General features: G+C 37.9%; 1 protein-coding gene across 4 annotated transcripts in view; it reads right to left on the bottom strand.

Moving 5' to 3' along the window:
* The window catches only part of LOC115213919, a 186512-nt gene that overhangs the window by 40928 nt on the left and 121305 nt on the right, over positions 1 to 24279 (bottom strand). For all 4 annotated transcript variants that reach the window (XM_029782905.2, XM_029782907.2, XM_029782906.2 and 1 more), the window contains 7 exons: positions 20673 to 22368; positions 16277 to 16346; positions 9914 to 10047; positions 7989 to 8078; positions 3961 to 4085; positions 2061 to 2157; positions 1585 to 1686 (listed from right to left, as the gene is read on the bottom strand). In XM_029782905.2, the coding sequence (XP_029638765.1) occupies positions 1585 to 1686; positions 2061 to 2157; positions 3961 to 4085; positions 7989 to 8078; positions 9914 to 10047; positions 16277 to 16346; positions 20673 to 22368 (2314 nt within the window). The remainder of the gene's footprint in view (positions 1 to 1584; positions 1687 to 2060; positions 2158 to 3960; positions 4086 to 7988; positions 8079 to 9913; positions 10048 to 16276; positions 16347 to 20672; positions 22369 to 24279) is intronic.

Raw genomic sequence — 24279 nt, forward strand, 5'->3', positions numbered from 1 at the left:
GAAAATAAAACTTTAGAAACAGCAACATCACCATAGCTTATGGGGAAACCATGAGCGTGCTTTCAAGAGAGATAATCAAAGATTATAATACTTCATGTAAAGTAAATATAACAATCCAGAATCCTTGTCCAGTACTTAATCAATCCCAAAATCTAATCAGTTTGTGCCAGTTATGAGGTCAAACATCCCTGAAAGTTTCATCCAAATCCATCCAGCAGTTCTTGAGATATCTTGTCCATGAACAAACAAACACAACTGAAAACAATACCTCCACTTTCGCTAAGGTGGAGGTAATAATAATAATAATAATAATAATAATTTCAAATTTTGGCACAAGGCCAGCAGATTTTGGAGAGGTACTAAGTCCATTAAGTCAACCCCAGTGTTCACCTGCTACTTATTTTATCGACTCCAAGAGGATTGAAAGGCAGAGTCAACCTAGGAGGCATTTGTACTGAGAACATAAAGATGGATAAAATGCTGGCAAGTATGCTAATGTCCAGTCTGCTAATGATTCTGGCAGCAGCAGCAGCAGCCGCCGCCGCCTCCGCCACCACCACCACCGGTCTTATCTGGCAACGTTTCTACAGCTGGATGCCCTTCCTAACACCAACCACTCCGTGAGTGTAGTGGGTGCTTTTTACGTGCCACCTGCACTGGTGCCAGGCGAGGCTGGCATCGGCCACGGTCGGATTGGTGCATTTTATGGAAGCCAGTCGTGGCGGCACTGGCTTCGGCCACGATTTGGATGGTGCTTTTTACGTGCCACCGAAATAATAATAATAATAATAATAATAATAATAATAGCCACCATCATCATTGTCATTTAGACATCTTTCCTATGCTTGCATGGGTCAGATAAGTGCATTAAGGCAGAGGTTTTCTACCTAAGAATTAAGTAAAAGTTAATCCAGTCAATCGAATAGTTGTATCTTAATAGATTACACTGAATTCATATTTACTCTAGAATTGATGTGAATTTGATTGCTTATATGTAAATATTGAGGACAAGAAGAACATCCAGCCACAGAAAAGTTTCATCTAACTAAAGTTAGATATGATAAAATAGATATGGCACAGGAGTGGCTGTATGGTAAGTAGCTTGCTTACCAACCACATGGTTCCAGGTTCAGTTCCATTGCGTGGCACCTTGGGCCTTGTGAGTGGAGATGGTAAACAGAAACTGAAAGAAGTCTATCGTATATGTGTGTGTGTGTTTGCCCCCACAACATCGCTTGACAACCGACGTTGGTGTGTTTACGTCCCCGTAACTTAGCAGTTCAGCAAAAGATACCGATAAAATAAGTACAAGGCTTACAAGGAATAAGTCCTGGAATCAACTAAAGATGGTGCTCCAGCATGACCACAGTCAAATGACTGAAACAAGTAAAAGAATATAGGAAAAACAGAACGATGATGATTGTGTGTGTTTGTATAAAAACAAATTGTCTCTACAGTAATTGTGTGGGTGTGTGGGTGTCAGTAAATATATAAATCAAGGAATTTGGTTCTTTGGAAGTAGACTTGAGTTGTTTTACAGTTATGAGAATGAAGATTCATTGTAAATATCAAAGGGAACTATACCTTGCGGTACTGTGTAGCTAACATGTAGTTATTTCCACCATATAAACTTCCCATGGTTACCATGTTGTCCACTAAACTCTCAATTGGTTTATACATCTCAAGCTACAAGAGAAGGAGAAAAAATAGAAATGCTTTAACAATGAAAATTCATGTGATTTTCTTTAATTCTAAGGACAATAAAATAAGAAATTAACAAGCCGTAGATTAAAAAGGAAAGTGAATAATTATTTGTGCTATAAGCACCAAGACTGAAATTTAGCGGGACGGAGCTAGTTGATTTCATTAACCCCCAGTACCTCACTGGTACTTTATTTTATCAACCCCAAAAGGATGGAAGACAAAATTAAACTTGGTGGAATTTGAATTCAGAATGTAAAGCCAGGGGAAATGTTGCAAAGCATGTTGTCTGGTATTGATTTTGTCCCCTTAAGAAAGCCCTAAAGAAAGTAAACAATAAATGTTATGTAATAACTCACTTTGTTTTCGACATCATCGCACTGTCTCTTGAGCTCCATATAATGTCCATGTTTATCTTCAAGATGAAAGTCCAACACTGTATTATGTTCAGCAAGTCTGTGTAAAGATATAGGATTAAATATTTCCTTTGAAATGGTCATTAACGCTTTAGCATTCAGATTACTCTTTCAAATGTAAGACTTATTTATTGTATTGAATTAATCATGGATTAACTTGTAGCAATGATGTGGTTACTTACTTTTAGAATGACATTTTAGTGTAGGTATGAATGGCTGGACCTGGCCAGTTTGGACAAAAAACAGGTGGAATTTTGAGGCCAGAAATGGCTGATTTAAATGCTAAATGTTTAATGAAGCAGTAAGTTGGTTTTCATAAAACAAATAGCAATGAGCACTCAGAGAGTGCAAACCTCTGCCAAGGCAATACCAACATCCTCCCAACGATTAGCCAGAGATGATTTTTAAAATGAGAATATCTGAAATAAATTTGACTGCTTTCACAAACAAAAAACTAAAAATGAACCGGACCACGCTCAAAAATTAAGTTTAAAAAATAGAAAAATAATCCAGAATCCTTGTCTGGTACCAGATCGATCCCAAAATCTAATCAGTTCGTGCCAGTTATGAGGCCAAACATTGTTGAAAGTTTCATCCGAATCCATCAAGCAGTTCTTGAGATATCTTGTCCACGGACAAACATACAAACAAACACAACTGAAAATGATACCTCCAACTTCGCTAGGGCAGAGGTAATGATAGAACTAAGACATTGCAAGAACAAAACTAGGGTAATTATTCAGATTCAGTAATAAAATGTATGAGATCTGTCAAAGCTGCAATATTTTTTACATTGCTCAGAGTCAGAAAAGAAGTTTCTAATGAAACAGTTTAATTAAAATCAGTTTCAGGAGTTAATTAACAGTAAGTTAGCATCTGATTCGTGAGCAGATGTGCAATGCAGTGACTGGGATTAAACAAACTTAAAACTAGTTCATATATGTTTGAGAAATATTTGAACCTGTAAAAGACTTTTCCCTGCAGTTTGTGTTGGAGGAAAAAATACTCCACAACAAGACAACAATGTTGTCATGGCCAATACCAGTTCCACCTGACTGGCACCTGTGCCGTTCAATGTAAAAAGCACCATTCAATCGTGGTCATTGCCAATGCCACCTGACTGGCTCCCTTGCTAGTGGCACGTAAAAAGTACCCTTCAAGTGTGGTCGATGCCAGTGCTGCCTGACTGGCTCCCATGCCGGTGGCACGTAAAAAGTACCATTCAAGTATGGTCGATGCCAGTATCGCCTGACTGACCCTCGTGCCAGTGACACATATAAAAAAACCAACTACATTCTTGGAATGGTTGGCATTAGGAAGGGCATCCAGCTGTAGAAAATTGGAGCCTGGAACAGCCTTCTGGCTTGCCAGCCCCTAGTCAAACCGTCAAACCCATGCTAGCATGGAAGGTGGATGTTAAATGATGACGATGATGATAACAATGTTGTCTGAACACCATTTTTTTATTTAAATGAGAAATTTTTCTCTCTGACAAACTGAAGTGAAAAGTCTTTTAAGGGTTCAAATATATCTGAACTGGTTTTAAGTTTAACAACATCTGATGAAGATCAGAATCAGAGAAAAAGAAATGAAACCAAACAAAAATGTCATCATCATCCTCATTATCATTTAGTGTCCATTTTCCACGCTGGCATGGGTTGGACAGTTTGATAGGGGCTGGCAAACCACAGCGCAGCTACAGGCTCTAGTAGCTTATTTTGGCATGGTATCTATGGCTGGGATGCCCTTCCTAATGCCAACCACTTTAAAGAATATACTGGGTGTCTTTTATGTGGTGCCAGCACACAAAGGTATTGTTAGAATATAATCTCGAAATACTTACTGTCGTTTGAATTCTTGTTCAAAAGGTCGAAGAGCCTCAATCTGTTCGCGCAGACTTACTCGATTCTTTTCAAATTTAGCTTTGTTACGTCGCAACTGAATAAGCAGTAAAACTAATTCTTCGTGCTGAAACAGAAAGAAAAGTTATATTTTTGAAAATTAATTTAGTCAAAGTAGGCTGGGGGGCAGCATTTGTGACATTTCTAGATGCTTCCAGAGTTGAGGTGAATGTGGTTGGTGATTAGTTTGAACTTCTGTAGGAAGCTTTGTATAAGAAAGAGAAAATGTGGGAAAAGAATGGTAAAGAGGATTGCAGTTTTGAGATAAGAATGGATTGAGCAGAAGGATTTGTTTGTTGAAATGAGTAAAGTAGGAATGGTGCTGAAGAGAGAGATAGGGTGTAGGTGGTAAGGGGAAGCAGACTTAGGGACACAGAAGCCAATAGAGAGGGGAAGAAGAGGGTGGAGAAAGAAAGGGGGGAGGGAAGAGGGGAATTGAGGATGGTTGGAGAAGGAAGGAAGGTAAGAAAGATGGAGGGGAAGTGAGAGGAACAGGAGAGGCGAGTGGGGAGAACAGAGAGGGAGAAAAGAGGGGAAGAGAGAGGGGCGAAGATAGAGGGGGAAGAGAGTGGGGAGAAAGGGGGTAGAAGAGAGAGGGAAGAGAAGAGGGAGAGGGGAGAAAAGGGGAGAGGGACAAGAAGGGGAGGGGCGAAAAGAGAGAGATGGGGAGGAGATAGGGAGAGAGGAAGAAGAGGGAAGGGAGAGAAGAGGGAAAGGGGAAAAGAGAAAAGGAGAGAATAGAAAGAGAGAGAGGAGAAAGAGAGAGAAGAGAAACAGAGAGAGAGGAGAAAGAGAAAGAGGAGAAATAGAGAGAGGAGAAAGAGAGAGAGGAGAAAGAGAGAAGAAGAGAAAGGGAGAGGAGACAAGAAAATTGAAAGGGAGGGGAATAAGAGGATGAGAAGCAGGAAGTGGAAGAGGAAGGAGGAGAGAAGTGAGAGGGAGAGAAGAGGCAGGTGAAGATGGAAACGAAGATGAGGACGCCATTTCCTCTTGGCCAAAAATGTTTTCACTGAAGATTGGAAGTGAAGGACACTGCTTGCATGATGGTGATAGTTGTAAATAAGTTTCACTTACTGTCAAGGTAAGGAGACACTAATACGCACACACACATACACATACACACACACGATAGGTTTCTTTCAGTTCACTCATGTCCACTCACAAGGCTTTAGGTAAGCCCAGGGTTATAGCTGAAGATGCTTGCTCTATGTGCCATGCCATGAGACTGAACCCAATACCACATGATTGGAAAGCAAGCCACTCACCACACAGCCACACACACAAACAACAAGCTTCAGCACAGTTTAATTCAGTTAAATCCCAGCCATGATGTGACTGCAGGTGAACCAAGGATTATAATAGATGTATGGCACCCAAGTGGGATTGAACTCACAATTGTATGATTTGTGGAGTGAACTTGTCCACCATACAGCCATGCCTGCACCTATGTATGAGAAGTTGCCCCTAAGACATGACCTGATATGGAAAGGTTAAGCATTTATAGCAAATTGGTGGGTCTTAAATATATATGGTGAACCCTGGTGATCAGTTATTGTAAGGGAGATAATCATTTCTAGATAAATTTTGGTGGGATTAAGAGATTTAAGGAGATTAAGAGATTTAGAGAGATGGATAGAACACTCTATTATTCTTTTACGTGTTTGTCATTAAGAGGGAGGGAGGACGAAAGAGGAGAGGGAGGTGGAGGGCGAGGAGGGAGGGGCGGGCGAGGAGGGAGGTGGAAGGACTGCGGCCATGCTGGGGCACCACTTTGAGGAATTTTAGTTAAACAAATCGACGCCAGTATTTATTTTTTTTAAGCCTAGTACTTATTCTATCAGTGTCTTTTGCCAAACCACTAAGTTACAGGAATGTAAACACGCCACCACCAGTTGTCAAGTGGTTGCGGGGAACACAGAAACACACACATGCATACAACAGGCTTCTTTCACTTTCCACCAATCAAATCCACTCACAAGGCTTTGGTTGGCCCAAGGTTATACCACAAAAAAAAAAACTTGTCCGAAGGACCACAAATGGGACTGAACTCAAAACATTGAGGTTGGAAAGCCAACTTCTTACCACACAGCTATGCCTGGGCCTTTAATCTAATTTTTATTTTCTTTCGTTTACTCATTACAAAGAGCTTAAAATTTCTGGTCATAGGTGAGTTTTAGTTGTGTTAATAACACACAGGAAAAGTGCATTTGTTCAAAATTGTTATCTTTGATATGTGAAATAATTGGAACTGCTAGAGAAAATTCCGTTGTCATTCATGGATGCTTTCAAAGACTGTTCAATGGAAGTTGCACAAATTTAGTATGACATTTTAAAGTTAGCTCTGGACGGTATCTGGAAACAGAAGCTTACTAAATGATTGGCTATGACACTGCTTTTCTGCTGTGATACCTCTTCTATTGTTATATCTGAGAAAGCAGGTCATATCGATCACTGATCATCTTAAAAATGGTAAGCATGAAGAAGAGTTTGATAAATTAAGTTTCCGATATCTGATTCATACAACATAAACAAAACAGGAAAAAGAAAGTCATGATTTATTCAATTAGTATTAACAAAATTTAGAAATTCTAAGATTGCATTTGTGTTTACCCAATTATTGTCAGAGGTATTTCAGTTATGTAAAGGTACTTTTTGATTGATTCTAATAAAATATTCAATACTGAGCAAAGTAAACTCTCTCAGTCACCAAACATAATCAAATATTTTCCCAATAAACGGGAAATTTTCATCCAACAGATAGAGGTTAACCTTAGAAAAGTTGAACTAGTGCAGACAAAATACCATTTAGTACTTCTTTAATCAAAGAAGTTATGTAAATGAATGCATGTGTAGATGTTTGTGTGTATATGAATAAGAGTGTGTGTGTGTGGTGTGTGTGTGTGTGTAAATGTTTGTATGTATATCAATAGGAGTATGTGTGTGTATATGAATAGGAGTATGTGTGTGTAAATGTTTGTATGTGTATCAACAGGAGTGTGTGTGTGTGTAAATGCTTGTGTGTATTTGAATAGATGTAGGTGTGTGTGTGTAAATGTTTGTATGTATATGAATAGGAGTGTGTGTGTGCGCATGTGTAAATGGATGTGTGTATATCAATAGGAGTCTCTGTGTGTGTGTGTGTGTGTGAGATCATGGTTACATGTGCAAATATATGCATATGTGTATATGTGCATCCTTGTGAACATGTGCATAACTGAACATGTTCGTGACTGAATTGTGTGCATCTTTAAATATGCATGTGTAGGAATTTATGTGTGCATGCTTCAATGAGTAAATAAGAGTATGTGAATGTGTGTGTGTGTGTGTGTGTGTGCATCTATGTGTGTGAATGCATTTGAAAATGTGTGCAGATAAGTGCATGTAGGAATGTATAAATGTGAGTGTGCGTGTGTATGAAGATGAATGCCTGTAAGTAAATCGGAAAGGTGAAAGTGTGCATGCATGCAAGTGGGTGCATATGTGTGTGGTTGCTTGTGAATGCATGTGGATGTGTGTGAATGCATGTGGGTGGATGTGATTGTGTGAGGGCATGTGTGAATGTGTGTGGGTGCATGTGGGTATGTGTGAATGCATGGTGTTGTGTATGTGTGAGTGAGTGAATATGTAGATGTAAGTAAATGGAGATCTCCAGCAAAAGATCATGGACCAGATAAATCTTAAATAAATTCCATTGCTGCTTTCACAACTTCAGGGTCAAATAATAGACAGGGAGCTGACATCCAAAAACAAAAGAAATTCACGATTATTCCTTTCAGACATAAAACAGAATTTATCAAACCCTACCAGGAATTCCGACAGAACAGAAAGTTTGCGTGATTTTACAGGAATGAATCAGCAAAAGAAAGAAGAAAACATTTCTACAGGAATACGTGGTTAACAAGACATGAACAACACAATGTATATTGCTGAAAAATTCCTGAATAATTTTATGAAGAAAACAGATACTTACCGTTTTACCAAGCAGATCATCAGCACTAATACTCATTCTTAGTCTTGCTGTGTTGGCTTTCAGTTTAGCGATTACTGGCCGGGTTGTCTGCTGCAAACACAAACAGTATGGAAAGTTACAGTTATTTCACTATCTCGCTTATTGGCGATTACTGTTAATAAAGGGTTTTAGACATTACTGCTTCTTTCATTTGCTATTTTCATTTATTTTAGTTGAAGTGAACTGAAATACTTTCTCAGTTGCATACCTCCACCTTTTTAATTTACAGGAGAAACCTCTAGCATGAACAAGACTGGTATTTCAAACTATTATTTACGCTTGCTGTGATAAACACAAAGCTGCTGTTTGACAGCAACTTTCTGTCAAAATTGTGTGCCATTCAAACTGTAAAGCTAATAGTCTTATAACAAAACTAAATAACATGATTTCCCCTCTATCCACACACTAAAAATTCAACAGAGAAGAAGGAATCAGGTTTTTGTTTTAACAATCATCATCATCATTTTATTTCTTTTATACGTTTCAGTGCTGAGGCCATACTGGGGCACACTATCCACTTTTCTATGCTGGGTTAAGGTAATATTTCCTCATGACCAGGCATGTTTTAGCACAAGATTGGGAATGAATGGACACAGCATGCAAGAGAGTGACACTCACCACAACTGTCTTGCAATGTCAAGACAAACAGACAAACGTATAGACCACCTTAAATAATTTTTAGTCAAATGACTCAACCCTAATACTTTTTTCTTTTTCAAGTCTGACACTTATTCTATCAAAATGCTGAAACTACCAGACTAGGGCCCCATTAGTGGGTGCAGTTTTAAAACTATACCCAGAACAACCAGAAACAACAGAGTGTCAGTATCTAGTAATGTGCATATTTTAAGTTAATATGCCATGCAAAAAGCACCTGAGCTGGCACCATGTAAAATGCACCTAGTACACTATAAAATGGTTGGCATTCAGAGGGGCATCCAGCCGTAGAAACCATGCTGAAACAGACAGTTGAAGCCTGATGCAGCTCTCCAACTTGCCAGCTTTCGTTGAACCATCCAACCCATGCCAGCATGGAAAACAGATGTTAAACGACGATGATGATACTGATTGATCTCACTTGACTTAAAAATAACATAACTCCAAACGTAAACTGAATGATTCCATCAATCAGCCCCATCCACTTGAGGGAAGAGGTTAATAAGAACGGACTCCAAAAACTTCAGAGAGAAGGAAAGAAAATCTATAAAGAGCATTTCAATAGAGGTTTCTTGGAGAGTAATCGTTTTCTGAATATTTCCAAATATAATTTAAGAAGAAAAGAAAAAAAGATTTACTTTAATTTAAAAATAAAAATATTTATATAAACTGAATCTGAAAGCATAAAAGAGTGCTCAAAGACGACCTGCATAGATTCATAGGATGAAAATTCATTTTATCTTAATATTCAATTTTGCTCACTCATATGGTTGAGGTAGGTATGTGGTAGAAGCTATTATGTAACTCAATAGTGCAGCAATTGGATGTATTTATTTCAAGGTAGTTTGTTAAAGAAATATTTTCTGTTAAATGTCATTACAAGAGCCAATTACAATATACCATGCCAAGCAATAACATTATTGCTTAGACTTCTTTGGATAACTAAAATGAAATTAAAAGAATGACATTTTCCTAATAGCATAGAAACCTCATTTAAATTAATAACAAAAACAAAAAATTTCTTAAAGATCATTTTAGTGCAAACTTATATTTTCCCATATTGATTATTGAAAGAGAGAAAAAAAAAAAAGAAAACTTATTTGTTCTGTTTCTTATTGATTTTTCAAAGAACATTCTGCTTTAAATCTGCACAAATCTGCTTTATATTACAGCTGTGTTAGTTCCAAAATATATAAAGTAAATAAAACGAAATCAGCAAATTTCCTTACTATAACATCTTCGTCTGGCATGTCAGGATCTTCTTTAACAGTACTCATGTTCCTCTTTAGACGAGTGTTCCTGTTGTACACAGGAGTTATGGTCTCACTTTGCAAAGCTGGTTGCATGTAGCTAATGTTGTCTTCTGTAATATTGATAAAAAAGAAAAGTTAGCACAGAATATAAAACATAGGTGCCACGTAGTGAGACTGAACCTGGAACCACATGGTTGCAAAGTAAATTTCATAACACAGCAATGCTTGAACATATAAGGTAAATAAAAACAACAAAACAAAAAAACCCAAAATGTTGCATTCACAGCAATCAATGGGTGGAGTGACAAGGTGCTGAATTTAAGGCAAGCCTGGCCAACAAAAATTACATTGCAGGCCACTTTAATCACAAAGTTTTTTGAGGACTGCTTGTAAACTTTATGCACTAAATAGTCAAATAATCAAGTTACAGAATCAAAATTTTTTCATACTTTTCGTTTGTTTAAAATCATAAAATTGTAGGCTATTGCTTTATTGCCACTTACAAATTTTATTTTGAAACAAATGTTTTACACATGCAATTTTATTTTGAAACTAGCTGAGGTACCCAGTAAAAAATTACCATTAATAAGATGACTGTTTATAGCCATGAAACATTTTTTGTCAAATTTCGCCATTTTTCAAAACTTTTAAATCTACTTATAATAATGGGTAGGACCAATTTGATGGAAAAAATGATCAGAGTAGCGAACCCGTGTTGTTCAAAACTTGAAACGTTGGGAAATTAAAACAATGAATTGAAATACTAAGTTTTAGCAAATCAAAACAATTCACATTGAAATGAAGAATTAGCAAATGCTAAATAGATTACCATTAATAAACTGTCTGTTTATCCCCATGAAACATTTTTCATAAAATTTCGGCATTTTTCGTCAAATTGATGTAACTATGGCTAGTGCAAAAAATGCCGAAATATTACAATTTTAAAAAAAAACGATTTATTAAAAATTCCAAGTGTGTAAGTGACCGCATTGGGCATAAGCCCCACACATGTGCCAAGTTTCATGAAGGCCTATTGGATAGTCGCAGAGGATTTAAAGTAACAAATTCACATTTATTATTATAAATTAAACACAAAACTTAAAGAAAGTATCAAATGAGCTTCAGGTTTGCCAGCCCTCATATAGGGTCTCAAAGACAAGAGATCACAAGATGAAAAGAAATGATAATACTGTCTTGTAGATCAGCAGATCTACAATACTTGCTAGCATAGAGGTAAAAAAAAAAGAAACTGATATTCTTTGCTACCCTAGGCACAAGGCCCGAAATTTTGGGGGTACTTATTTATCAACCCTGAAAGGACGAGAGGCAAAGTTGACCTCGGCGGAATTTGAACTCACAAAAAAACTGATATTAAGACAATGATGATGTTTAGGATTTGAATTTAATAACATTAACATAATTAAAATTTAAAAAAAACACTAAAAAGTCAATTAATTATAATTAACAAACTCCTCTTTTGTACAAATCAATCTAATGTGCCATAAATACAATTTTCAATGCACACAACTGTATTTATACTAATAAAAGAATCGCAGGAATTATTTTGGGTGCTGACATTTGCTTTCCTATTCTTTTATTTGTTTTGGTTATTTGATTGCAGCCATGCTGGAGTACTGCCTTTAGTTGAAAATTATCAACCTCTGGACTTATTCTTCGTAAGCCTAGTGCTTATTCTATCGGTCTCTTTGGCCGAACCGCTAAATTACAGGGACATAAACACACCAACATTGGATGTCAAGCGATGGTAGGAGGACACAGATACATAAACATACATACATATACAATGGGCTCCTTTCAGGTTCCATCTACCAAATCCACTCACAAAGCTTTGGTCATTCTATAGTAGAAGACACTTAGCCAAGGTGTCATGCAGTGGGACTGAACTTGAAACCATGTGGTTGGTAAGCAAGCTATTTGCCACACAGCTACTCCGGCAGCTATGTTTGTAGGCTAATAATTTTCAGAAATTGGTTTGGAAAACTTAAATTTGGGGCAGGAATGGCGCAGGCTTGGCGGGAAAGGCACAGGCTTGGCGAGGGACAGCGCGGGCTTGGCGGGGATGGCACGGGCTTGGCAGGAACAGCACAAACTTGGCGGAAATGGTACAAACTTTGCAGGAAAGGCATAAACTTGGCAGGAATGGCACCAGAGTGGCTGTGTGGTTAACAATCCCGTTTTGAAAATCTGTAGATTTTGGTTTAGTTGCAATGAGTGGCACCTTGAGTAAGTGTCTCTTACTATAACCCTAGACCAACCAATATCTTGTGAGTAAATTTGGAAAAAAAGAAACCACGTGGAAGTCCCCCCACCTACACACACAAATATCTTTTATCTTTTACTTGTCTCAGTCATTAGATTGTGGCAATGCTGGAGCACCACTTTTAGTCGAATGAATCAACCCCCAGTTCTTATTTCCTGCTTCAGCCTGGTGCTTATTTTATCAGCACCTTTTGCTGAACTGTTAAGCTATGAGGATATAAGCATACCAGCACCAGTAATCAAGTGGGGGGGGTGCAAACAAACACACACACACACACACACACACACACACACACACACACACACACACACACACACACACACGTGTGTTCCCTCTCTACCGCTTGACAACCAGTGTTGGTTTGTTTACGTTGCTGGAACTTAGCAGTTCACCAAAACAAGCCGATAGAATAAGTACCAGATTTGTAAAAACAGCACAACAAATGGGCTTGGTCTGTTTGACTAAACTCTTCAAAGGCAGTGCTCCAGCATGGCCGCAGTCAAATGACTGAAACAAGTAAAAGGTATTTTGATCCAGAGAGTACTTTCTCGTTTAGTAATCATTCTGAAAGCAAAAATGATATTTAGGTATTCCACCATGCCCTCCCTGAAGGGCAGTGGTGGCCAATTCCTCTGATATGAAAATATTTACCCAGTGTTGCAGGCCTTTCTTTAAACATCAGGGTTAAATAAATAAGCTGTCAATCAAGACTGAATCTTAAGTATGATAGGAAATAGGATCTGTCACCTCTGTTTTTGTGTCATGGCAGATGGCAACTACAATGAGCCAACTTCAACAGCCTCTCCATGGTCACAGAACCTGCTAGACCTAGCAGCTGAATCTTTCTCAAATCATCCCTTACTATGAGTCAGGTTTGGAGCCTCAACATAGTTTGATCAACCTACTAGAAATAGCAGCCAAACATGCTATAAATTGCATTCTGCCATTGAAAATAAGAAAAGGACACATTAGATAATGTAAACTCGGATGTACCTAAAAAGCCAAAATGGACACAAGTGGAATGCCTTTGATCATTAATATGCTCAATGTGGGCTTACTTGGGGTTAAACAACTACAAACAGTAGATATTTCATTATTTCCAAGAGTATTTAGTCAAAGCAATCATCCTGGATTTGTTAGATTTTTATAGACAGAAGAAAATCCAAGATTTTAAATAATTGCCAGTGCTCTAGCAGAAGAGACACTTCAAAAACTTGTAAATAAATTTTAAAAATTAAAACCAAATTTTTGATGGTTCACTTCTTTTGGTTTTTTTTTTTTGGTTTTTTTTTTTTTTGCATTCACAATTTAAAGGTAAATCAGACAAAGAGATATAATTTATTCTCTCTCGAATCTGAATTAAAATATTTCTCAGTTTAAAATTCTAAAACTAAATAGAAAAACTATTACCTCAAAATCTCTGAACAAGAAACATACAGCAAACGTACTTTAGAGTAAAGTGGCAGTCCTGATTAGGACAAATGTTACTGCTACTTAGCCCCAGGAAAACATCTTGGGGATGCTTTCCTGGGGCTAAATAGTAATATTCATCCTAATCAGGACTGCCACTTTACTTTGGCAAATAAACTTTACTCTAATTGTAAAAATATTTCCATTCAATACATGCTAGATTGATTAATGGGGGGGGGTTAATTTATTTAAGATATTCACATTTCAACCCTTTTGCATTCGTACTATTCTGTCAAATACAATACTTAATTATTCTCCCTGTTTTGAATTAATCATGCATTATGTTGTAACTTCAAGACCTCAATGATGTGATTGTGTATTTTTAGAATGACATTGTAAGGTAAGTGTGAGAGGCTGGATCTGGCAGGTGTAAACATAAATAAAGGTCAAATATGATATGGCCGGTTTAAATGCTAAAAGGTCAAACCAAAACTTCATTCATACTGCTTTTCGTTTGAATTTTCCTTCTAGAATTTTCCTTACTAAAAACATCATTGATAGCCTATGCTCCATAGGGAGCAAAGAGCTAAAGTTAAAAATGATATAGTAGGCAGAAAATTTAGTTACTATTTGTAACAGATAAAACAGCAATACAGGAACTCATTGGCTTGTTAATAATAATATTTTGTAAACAAGTGGAGGAGGTAATAAAATCAATAACGAATTAAAAATAGCAGTCTTGATCAATATTCTTTATCAATTTGTTTAGTTTTCTGATAGGAATTATCACAATAATTAAACTTTTCCAAGCTATTAACTCCATCATTTTTGTTTCCACTCTCACAATGAAAGGAGAGATCGGATGCCTCCTAATAGATGGAATAAAAGAATATCATTAAGCGCTAATGAAAGCGGAAATATCAAGATGAAGAATGATTGAACGCATAAGGGGAGAGCATCTAAAATTACCATTATAGATAAAAACTGCAGTGGAAATTTGAAAAATTTTAAGAAGCAGCGATGCATTTAGCAAATCAATTCAGCATGGTTGCCATAATTGAAAAATTAAACTCAAATATTCTAAAACATAAATATTAACTGTATGTACACTTTTTGGATTAAAATGTTAATAATTTTACTTCAAAATTATACGGTTCTAATTTCAAATAAAAGCTTGAACATTGCAGATATAAGAGGTTTTAAATGGGAGCTATATATACAAAATTGGTAAAACTAAAAATTGTTGAGGATAAATTCAATTTATTATTGTTACTGAATATGTTAGTGTTATTTAATTTCTGAACGGTTTTGCTGCCATTTGTTTATGTAGTTTGATTTCTTTATCTATCAGTTTCTACTAAGATAGAGACGCAAGTAAAATTAATAATAGAGAAAGGAAAATAAAACTCTGGAAACAGCAATGCCACCATAACTTACATGGAAACCATGTGCATGCTTTCAAGGGAGATAATCAGAGAAAGACTTGAAAGTCAACATAAGATAGTAATACTTCATGTAAAGTAAATATAACAAATAATCCAGAATCTTTGTTCGGTACCGGGTTGATCCCAAAATCTAATCAGTTTGTGCCAGTCATGAGGCCAAACATCCCTGAAAGTTTCAACCAAATCCATTCAGTGGTTCTCAAGATATCCTGTACACAGACAAGCAAACATAATTGAAAACAATTCCTCCGCCTTTGCTAAGGCAGAGATAAGGATAATGATGATGATAAATATCCTGAGGCAGTACCAGGCAGTGGCTCTCATGGCTTCTGATCTTAACTGATTGGAAGTGTTATGTACATTGTTTTGTCTTCGTATAAAAGATGGGCTACAGCAAATATTCTGCTCAATACCACAGATTTGCTTGTCAGTTGTTTGACCGTAACCAGTTGACCATGACCTTTAGTGGCTGATGATATATGCATCTCTGATCACAAGCAGAAGTAGTGGGAGAGCATCTTACCCATGTGTTGAGAGGAAGTCTTTGGGATTTGGATAATTCACCTCTGGAAACATGGGTGTTCCATTCAGCATCCTTAAACAACCCTTATTCAGAGACCTTTTGAGCAGAATGGGCTACTCGACCTTAAGAAAATTCTAACTTGGCCCCACCTACAAGGTCATGCACTATTTATCTCGATAGATCACTGTGTTGTGCACATATGGTTGTGATGCATGTGTCTGGTGTACCCTTATCAAATGGGTAGTCATGATGGATATATTGGGCTTCATATATTTTACTCCAGTGTCACTTTATGGCATACACTGCTCTCTCACTCAATAATAATAATAATAATAATAATCCTTTCCACTAATGGCACAAGACCTGAAATTTGGGGGAAGGGGAACAGTTGATCCAGTGTTTCACTGGTACTTAATTTATTGACCCTGAAAGAATGAAACGAAGTCAACCTCGGTGGAATTTGAACTCAGAACATAGCGACAATGCAGAAAACAGCCTTGTTAGGAACAGCAAGGATTCTAAGGTGGGTGTTAGAAAGTTGAAGGAGAAGGCATGACCCGAAGGACCTTTAGCCATTAGATATGGCTCACTCTTGATATAGTATCAGGATAACATGTTGCAGAGCAAAAGTCTCATTGAAAATATAATAATAATGATGAGGATGATGATGTTTTACTTACCTTTTTTCTCCAGTTGCATGTTAGACGAAGAGATACTTTCAACATCGGCTGCATTGTACATGGTTGGAGCCTACAAGAAATTATCAACAGAAAATTACAAGTAGTATATCCAGAGATGGTTGCTGTAAGTTTTCTAAAGGACTGTCTGTTGGCTAGTTGGTTGGTTGGCTGGATGGTTGGCTATCGAAATCTTACCACAACAAATAATCTTGTCGCAAAATAAGCTGTCAACTTTGAACAAAATACAAGCAAGAGTAAAAATAACAACGAAGCAGAGAGAGCCTACTGCAACAACAGCAGAAGACATTCGGACAGAACAGAAGGTGGTGAAGCAAGATAAAGAAGAAAGGAAAAAAAGAGAAGAGAAAGTTAATTAACACTTATGACCAGAAAGTGCAATAAAAGAAGTTGGAGAAGGTTACTAAAGCAACAACTTTCACAAACATCCAGCCAATATCTACTCATGCTATTACATTAAAAAAAAAGGAAAAAAAAAAAATATATATATATAGGTGCAAGAGTGGCTGTGTGGTAAGTAGCTTGCTTACAAATGGTTCTGGGTTCAGTCCCACTGTGTGGCATCTTGTGCAAGTATCTTCTACTATAGCCACGGGCCAACCAAAGCATTGTGAGTATATTTGGTAGATTGAAACTGAAAGAAGCCTACTGTGTGTGTATATAATATGTTGTGGCTGTGTGGTAAGTAGCTTGCTTACCAACCACATGGTTCCGGGTTCAGTCCCACTGCATGGCACCTTGGGCAAGTATCTTCTACTATAGCCTCGGGCTGACCAAAGCATTATGAGTAGATTTGGTAGACAGAAACTGAAAGAAGCCCGTTGTATATATGTGTGCGTGTGTGTTTGTATGTCTGTGTTTGTTCCCCCCAGCATCACTTGACATCTGATGCTTGTATGTTTACATCCTCGTAACTCAGCGGTCCAGCAAAAAGAGACCAATAGAATAAGTACTAGGTTTGAAAAGAATAAGTCCTGGGGGTCAAGTTGCTCGACTAAAAGGTGGTGCTCCAGCATGGCCACAGTCAAATGACTGAAACAAAGGAAAGAGTAAAAGAAAAAAAAAGCCTAGACTTAAGAAACTTAAAACTAACAAAAATAGAACTTTGCATTCATCATCATCATTTAATGACCACTTTTCCTGGCTTGCATGGGTCTGACAGAATTTGGTGAGGTAGAGTTTCTACAGCTGGATGCCCTACCTGTTGCTAACCTGTTTCCAGGTAAGGTAATATTTCTCCCATAGCCGAACATGTTTTTCACAGAGGACAGAAAATAAAGAACATGCTTGTTTGCAACTATCTTGTGATGTCAAAACAAGGGTACACATACACACACCCACAACAGGCTTCTTTCAGTTTCCACTAACCAAATCCACTCGCAAGGCTCCAGTCAACCCAGAGCTACAGCAGAAGGTATTCACAGCCAAATAACATTTGAACAAAATATTTGTTAAAACAGGGGCAAAAAATGGAAAGTGGAACAACAAAATTGATTAAAAAATAAGTAGAGAACATTCTAAGCGATTTGGATTGAAGCTCACGGTTGTCAGAAATATCTATTAATGCCATTGTGCAGAGATTTTGGCTATAAATCAAAATTTCAAAAAAAAGTCTTAGGCCTAATGGGATTTAAATGCTTTTAAAATCACAAGCTTTCTCTACTTTTTTATCTTATTTTTATATATATATACTTTCAATTTCTGCCAACAGTTCAAAAGTTAAAACAGTTTACAATTTTAGCAATATACATTCATCATCGTTTTAATGTCCACTTTTACATGCTTGCACGGATCAGACAAGAATTTGCTGAGATAGATTCTCTATGGCTGGGTGCCCTTACTGTCACCAACTTTCATCTGTTTCCAAGTGAGGTAATATTTTACTCATGATTGGACATGTTTTCATGGAAGATTGAAAACAAAGGATACACCTTGCATGACAGTGACACTAATCTGAACTGTCCTGTGATGTTAAGGCATCACACGACAGGCATGTTTCAGTTTCCACCTACCAAATCCATTCACAAGGCTTTGGTGAACCTGTAGCTCAAGTAGAATACACTAGCCCAAGGTGCTACACAGTGGGACTGAACCTGGAAGCATGAGGTTGAGAAGCAAATTTCTTACCACACAGCCACACCTGTGCCATTATATGGGGAGAATTTTCTTTAGTCTTACAAAGATAAAAGCTAACCTGACTATTGCTGATGCCCTGATAAAATGTATCTTGTAAAGTGATTGGCAAATGAGTGGAGACAAGATGGAGTCAAGGGGACTTGACAACCTCCCTAATGTTGGTGCTGTGATAAAATGTATCAAGCACATCATAGGAAGGAACTTCAGTGATGAAAACCAAGATGAAAATGACAGATAAGCAACAGATGGTCTTCCAACTCATCTGAGAAGAGAATAATTCCAAATAGAATGAGACATTGCAACATAGAAAGCAAGCGTAAAATTATTTATATGTATATATCTTTTAGCTTTTACATGTTTCAGTCATTAGATTGCAGCCATGCTGGGGCACCACCTTGAAGAATTTATAGTCAAATGTATCAACTCCAGTGCTTTTTGATTTTAAGCCTGGTGCTTATTCTATCGATCTCTGTCGAACTGCTAAGTTACAGGGGACATAAACACACCAATACCAGTTGTCAAGCAGTGGAGACATGGACACACGACACACACACACACACACACACATATATGCAATGAGCTTCTTTCAGTTGCCATCTACCAAATCTGCTCACAAGGCTTTGGTCATCTTGAAGCTCTAGTAGAAAACACTTGCCCAAGGTGCCAGGAAGTGGGACTGAACCCAGAACCATGTGGTTGGGAAGCAAGCTGCTTACCACACAGCCATGTCTGTGCCTATATATATATTCTTTTACTTGTTTCAGTCATTTGACTGTGGCTATGCTGGAGCACGGCCTTTAGTCAAGCAAATCGCCAACAGGACTTATTCTTTGCAAGCCTAGTACTTATTCTATCAGTCGCTTTTGCCACACCGCTAAGTTACAGGGACATAAACACACCAGCATTGGTGTTGGGGGGACAAACAGAACACACACATACATATATTTATATAAATATATACGACAGGCTTCTTTCAGTTTCCGTCTACCAAATCCACACACAAGGCTTTGGTCAGTTCGAGGATCTAGTAGAAGACACTTGCCCAAGGTGCCACTCAGTGGGACTGAACCCGGAACAGTGTGATTGGTAAGCAAGCTATTTACCACACAACCACTCCTAAAGCTTAAAGTCAATCACAGAGTATTGACTAAATAAAATAGTCAAGCATTGGTACATATAAGCCCTCACACACACCCATACACATACATACGTGTGTGTTGGTGTGTATGTGGGTAGGTGTGCATGTGTGTGGGTATGCGTATGTATGTGTGTGCGTGTATGCGTGTGCGTGCATGCGTGGGTGCACGTGGGCGTGTATCTGTGTAAGTGTGTATGCATGTGGGTGTGTGGGTGTCTGGGTGTGTATGTATGAGTGTGTGGGTGCGTGTGTGTGTGGGTATTAAATAAACTAAAAGCAACAATAGTAATGTAAATATCATCAATCACACACACAATTTATGGGTGTGTTTGATCGTATTTGCTGCAGGATAATGCTTACAGAAAACTCCCTAATAACACGACTTGTCTCACCTGGTCTATAGCTTTCAGGTATATGATGTTGATAACCCACAATATTCTTTTCTACTATAGGCACAAGGCCCGACATTTTTGGGGAGGGGCCCAGTTGATTAGATTAACCCCAGTACGAAACTGGTACTTAATTTAAACCCTGAATGGATGAAAGTCAATGTCGACATTGGCAGAATCTGAACTTAGAACATAAAGACAGACAAAATACTGCTAAGCATTTTGCCCAGTGTGCTAATACTTCTACCAGCTCGCAGCTTTTTTCCAACAACTATACTCTTCTGTACTTTAGGCACTAGGTTCAAAATTTTGGGTGGAGGGGACCCCAGTTCAAAACTGCCTTTCATCCTTTCGGGGTTGATGAATTAAGTACCAAAGTCGACCGTGGCAGAATTTGAACTCAGAATGTAAAGACAGGCAAAATACCGCTAAGCATTATGCCTGGCATGCTAATGTTTCTTTCAGCTCACCACCTTAATAAACCACAATAATGGTGAAATACTAGTATCCACCACTCTTGGTTTGATCCAAGGCGACTTGTCATGCCTGGTCTATAACTTTCAAATTTTGGCACAAGGCCAGCAATCTCGGCAATTACCTCGCCCCAAGTGCTCAACTGGTACTTAAAGGATGTAAGGTAAAGTCAACCCAGACAGATGAAAGGATGATTGACAAACAAGCAAGTAAGCCACAAGTACTGATGAACAATACTCACTTGAAATCCATTGAGGTTCACATGTGAAGGGGAATATTTTCCATAATCATAGTCATCAAAATTTCCAGAAGAGCTTCTTGGTAATATCTCATCCAATTCTGAACGAGAACTTGAATAAGCAAAGGACTGTCTGCCATTTAAGTTGGCATATTCTGAAACAGGTGGTTTAGTTACACCAAATTCTGAATCATTAGAATGGTCTAGAGTTTTCACTGAAAGTTCCTGAAAAGAGCGTGTTGGGAAAGAAGTGTCATGTGATGTGCCCTTATAATCATAGAGAATTTTATCTGCATCATTGTCGGGAATATCTTGGTCTAAAAGGTTTGCCGGGTCAGTGGAAGACGGTCTCTTATAATAATCAGAGGGAATCTGTTTCCATTTGTCCCCATCAGAAGTGACAGGTCCTTCATTAGACAATTTTTCAAACTGGTCATCATCATCATCATCATCAGAGTATTGAGAAAATGTTTGCGAAATGTTTTGATAATTTGGAGAATAATTTTTAGGAAAAGTTTTAGAGAAAGATGGATGTTTCCGTAGTTCGTTCATGTGCATATTTTGTAATAACTGCAGTGATGTTTGCTTGGGCACATCTGATAGAGATCGACGAACTGGAGCACTAATGGAGTTTGGTCGATCACTCAATAAGGCGTCAGATTTATATAAATTTTCAAGATTTCCAGTTGACCTTCGCTGAATTGCTGCATATTCAGGATTTGGACTCTGGTTCGATGTCTTGTAAGCCAAGTCACTTTCAATGCTTAATTTTGACAAATCCGTTTGAGCACCATACATGTCTTTAGAATAAGGAGCAACAGGATTGGTTGGCAGCATTGCACTGTGATTTTGACTCAAATTGCTCTGTGGTGAGTCTACAACATCTGTAAAATACAAATCTGCATCTTTATTATTTGAATAAGAGAAACTGTTATGGGATTCTGCAAGTGGAGAATAAGAATCTTGGTTTGATTGTTGTTGTATTACAGCATAATTAATTTCTTTGGGGTAAGTGTCTGTTGATAGTTGGGAATGTGTGGGGGAGAGTGGAGGACGTGGAAGAGATTTTGGAGAATTACTTGAACTGTTATTAATCCTGTTATCTGTTGAAGAGAAATCTATTGTTCGATAAATAGTATCTTTTATATCATTATTATTTGTTCCTTTAAATGATGTTGGAGAATGGCGAGAGTCATCCAGATAGGGACTGCCTCGTAGGTAGCCATTTTGACTAGTGTTAAAGCCTAATGACAACTGAGATTCATTGTCCCGAGGAATTTGTTCCGGTGGTCTGTTTGAATATTGGTAAGTTAAAGATGAAGATGATGCTCTCTGATAAGGAGCATCGAGCAAATAACTAGCTGGTTGAGGCTGAGGGATGCTGTCACTGTAACTTCTGTTAATTCCATAAGAACCAGCAGAAGAATAGGAAGATCTGTTGTGAGGAAGATGTTCAGAAGTGGGGTTCTGTTCCTGATATATGTACGAAGACCTTTGACTTGATGGTACGGAGTTACTTAGAGGGAATGAATTAGATGTGGAATATCCATTATTGTTAGGATTGTGTAAGGAATGATGGCCATTGCTAAAATGTTGTACAGGGCTTTCTGCAGGGTAATACTCTGGCTGTTGCTCACTTCTTGTCACTGATCCATTATATTCAGTCGTAAAACTTGGATTTCTGAAAGATTCTTTAAGCCTAAAGAAAATGAAAAACAAAATATATAATATAGAATTATCAAATGCTTAATAAATATTTACAAAAATACAGGGAAATATAGCTTTCATGAAGGAAAAAAAAACAATTTACAAAAAGCTCATCAAATACAGTTCAGATATTTCTTCAGGATTTTGGCACAAATCCAGCAACTTTTAGTGGGTAAGTTGATTACATCAACCCCAGTGTTCAACATGTAATTAATTCTATTGGCCCCAAAAGGATAAAAGGCAAAGTCAACTTTGGTGGAATTTGTACTCAGAAAATAAAATCAGACAAAATGTCGCTTAGCATTTTGCCCACTGTGCTAATGATTCTGCTAGCTTGGCACCCAACAATTCTAATATTAATCTTCCAACATGACTGATATTCACAAGCAAACAAAGAAATTTTTATATGATTGTTCAAGCAGCTAAATATAGTAGCCCAAATCCCAACTCAAATCATAGACCCCAAAAACGATACAATCCTATTTGACACAGCCTATTTGACAGCCATTTTGGTGCTGCCTATTTGGCACTGCTAATTCTATGTTGACTTATTTGGCATCAGACAGTTTACTGTTTTCCTCTCTTTTTCTGTGTTTTTGTGTGTGAGTATCTAATTATGTTTATATGTATGCGTAATACGCCCTCTCTCTGACCATCTGTAAGTATATATTAATGTGTTTGTCTGTGCTTGCCTCCAGCGCCTAAAAAAACCATCCCCCAAAACAGGTTGCAATGTCCAGTCCACCTTGTCAAATCATCAGTATCCAAACAGCCACACCCAATTGTCCCATTTCACTCCAAAAGGAGACTATGACCATTACAAGAAAGCTTTTGACAGTAGATCTACTCATTCAAGATTAACCACAAAATAAACAATAACAAGACTCATACTATTTTCATTATTTGGGGGGGGGGGAGAGTTTCATATTAAAATTTTTAAACAAAAAAAATAAAATTACAGCGTCATTTACATATTCTGTGTTGTCATAGGTTTCTTGGAGTCAGCCACTTCGTCATTACCATTATTTCTATCTCTTTCTAGCTCCATCCAATCACTCTTAATTATCATCATCATTTAACATGTTTTCCATGCTGTCATGGGTTGAACAGTTTGACTGAAGTCTGGACAGTCAGCCGCTGCACCAGGCTCCAATCTGATCTGGCAGAGTTTCTACAGTTGGATGCCCTTCCTAATGCCAACCACTCCGAGAGTGTAGTAGGTGCTTTTTATGTGCCACCAGCACCAGAGCCAGTCAGGCAGTCCTGGCATCGGCCATGTTCAAATGGTGAATTCTACATGCCACCAGCATGGGAACCTGTCAGTGGATACTGGCAATGGCCATGTTTGGTGATTTTTACATGCCCCTGGCCAGTCAGGGAGTATTGGCATTGACCACATATGAAAAGTAGTTTTTTATGTGCCACCGGCATGGGAGCCAGTCAGGCAGTCCTGGCATCAATCATGTTCAGATAGTGCTTTTTACATGCCACCAGCACGGGGGTCAGTCAAGGGGTATTGGCATCAGCCACGTTTTCTAAAAGTGGTCTGTAACTCCTCTTCCACAAAAAACCTGTTCTGTTCTGGTCCCTTTTCTCATACTTTAATCCCAGTACACTGATCCCACTTCTTATTTTTATTAATCTAAGAAGGGTGAAAGATAAAACAGTCCTAAGTAGGAAATCAAACTTGTGTCATAACAAGTTTGCTTCCCAACCACAAGGTTCTGGGCTCAGTTCCACTGCGTGGTACTATGGGCAAGTGTTTTCTACTATAACCTTGGGTCAACCAAAGCTTTCTGAGCAGATTTGATAGATGGAAACTGAAAGAAGCCTGTCATGTGTGAGTGTGTGTGTGTGTCCCCATCTGTCCATTCCACCACTGACAGAATAAGTACTAGGCTTT

The sequence above is a fragment of the Octopus sinensis genome, linkage group LG7 (genome assembly GCF_006345805.1).
Source record: "Octopus sinensis linkage group LG7, ASM634580v1, whole genome shotgun sequence".
Taxonomy (NCBI): domain Eukaryota; kingdom Metazoa; phylum Mollusca; class Cephalopoda; order Octopoda; family Octopodidae; genus Octopus; species Octopus sinensis.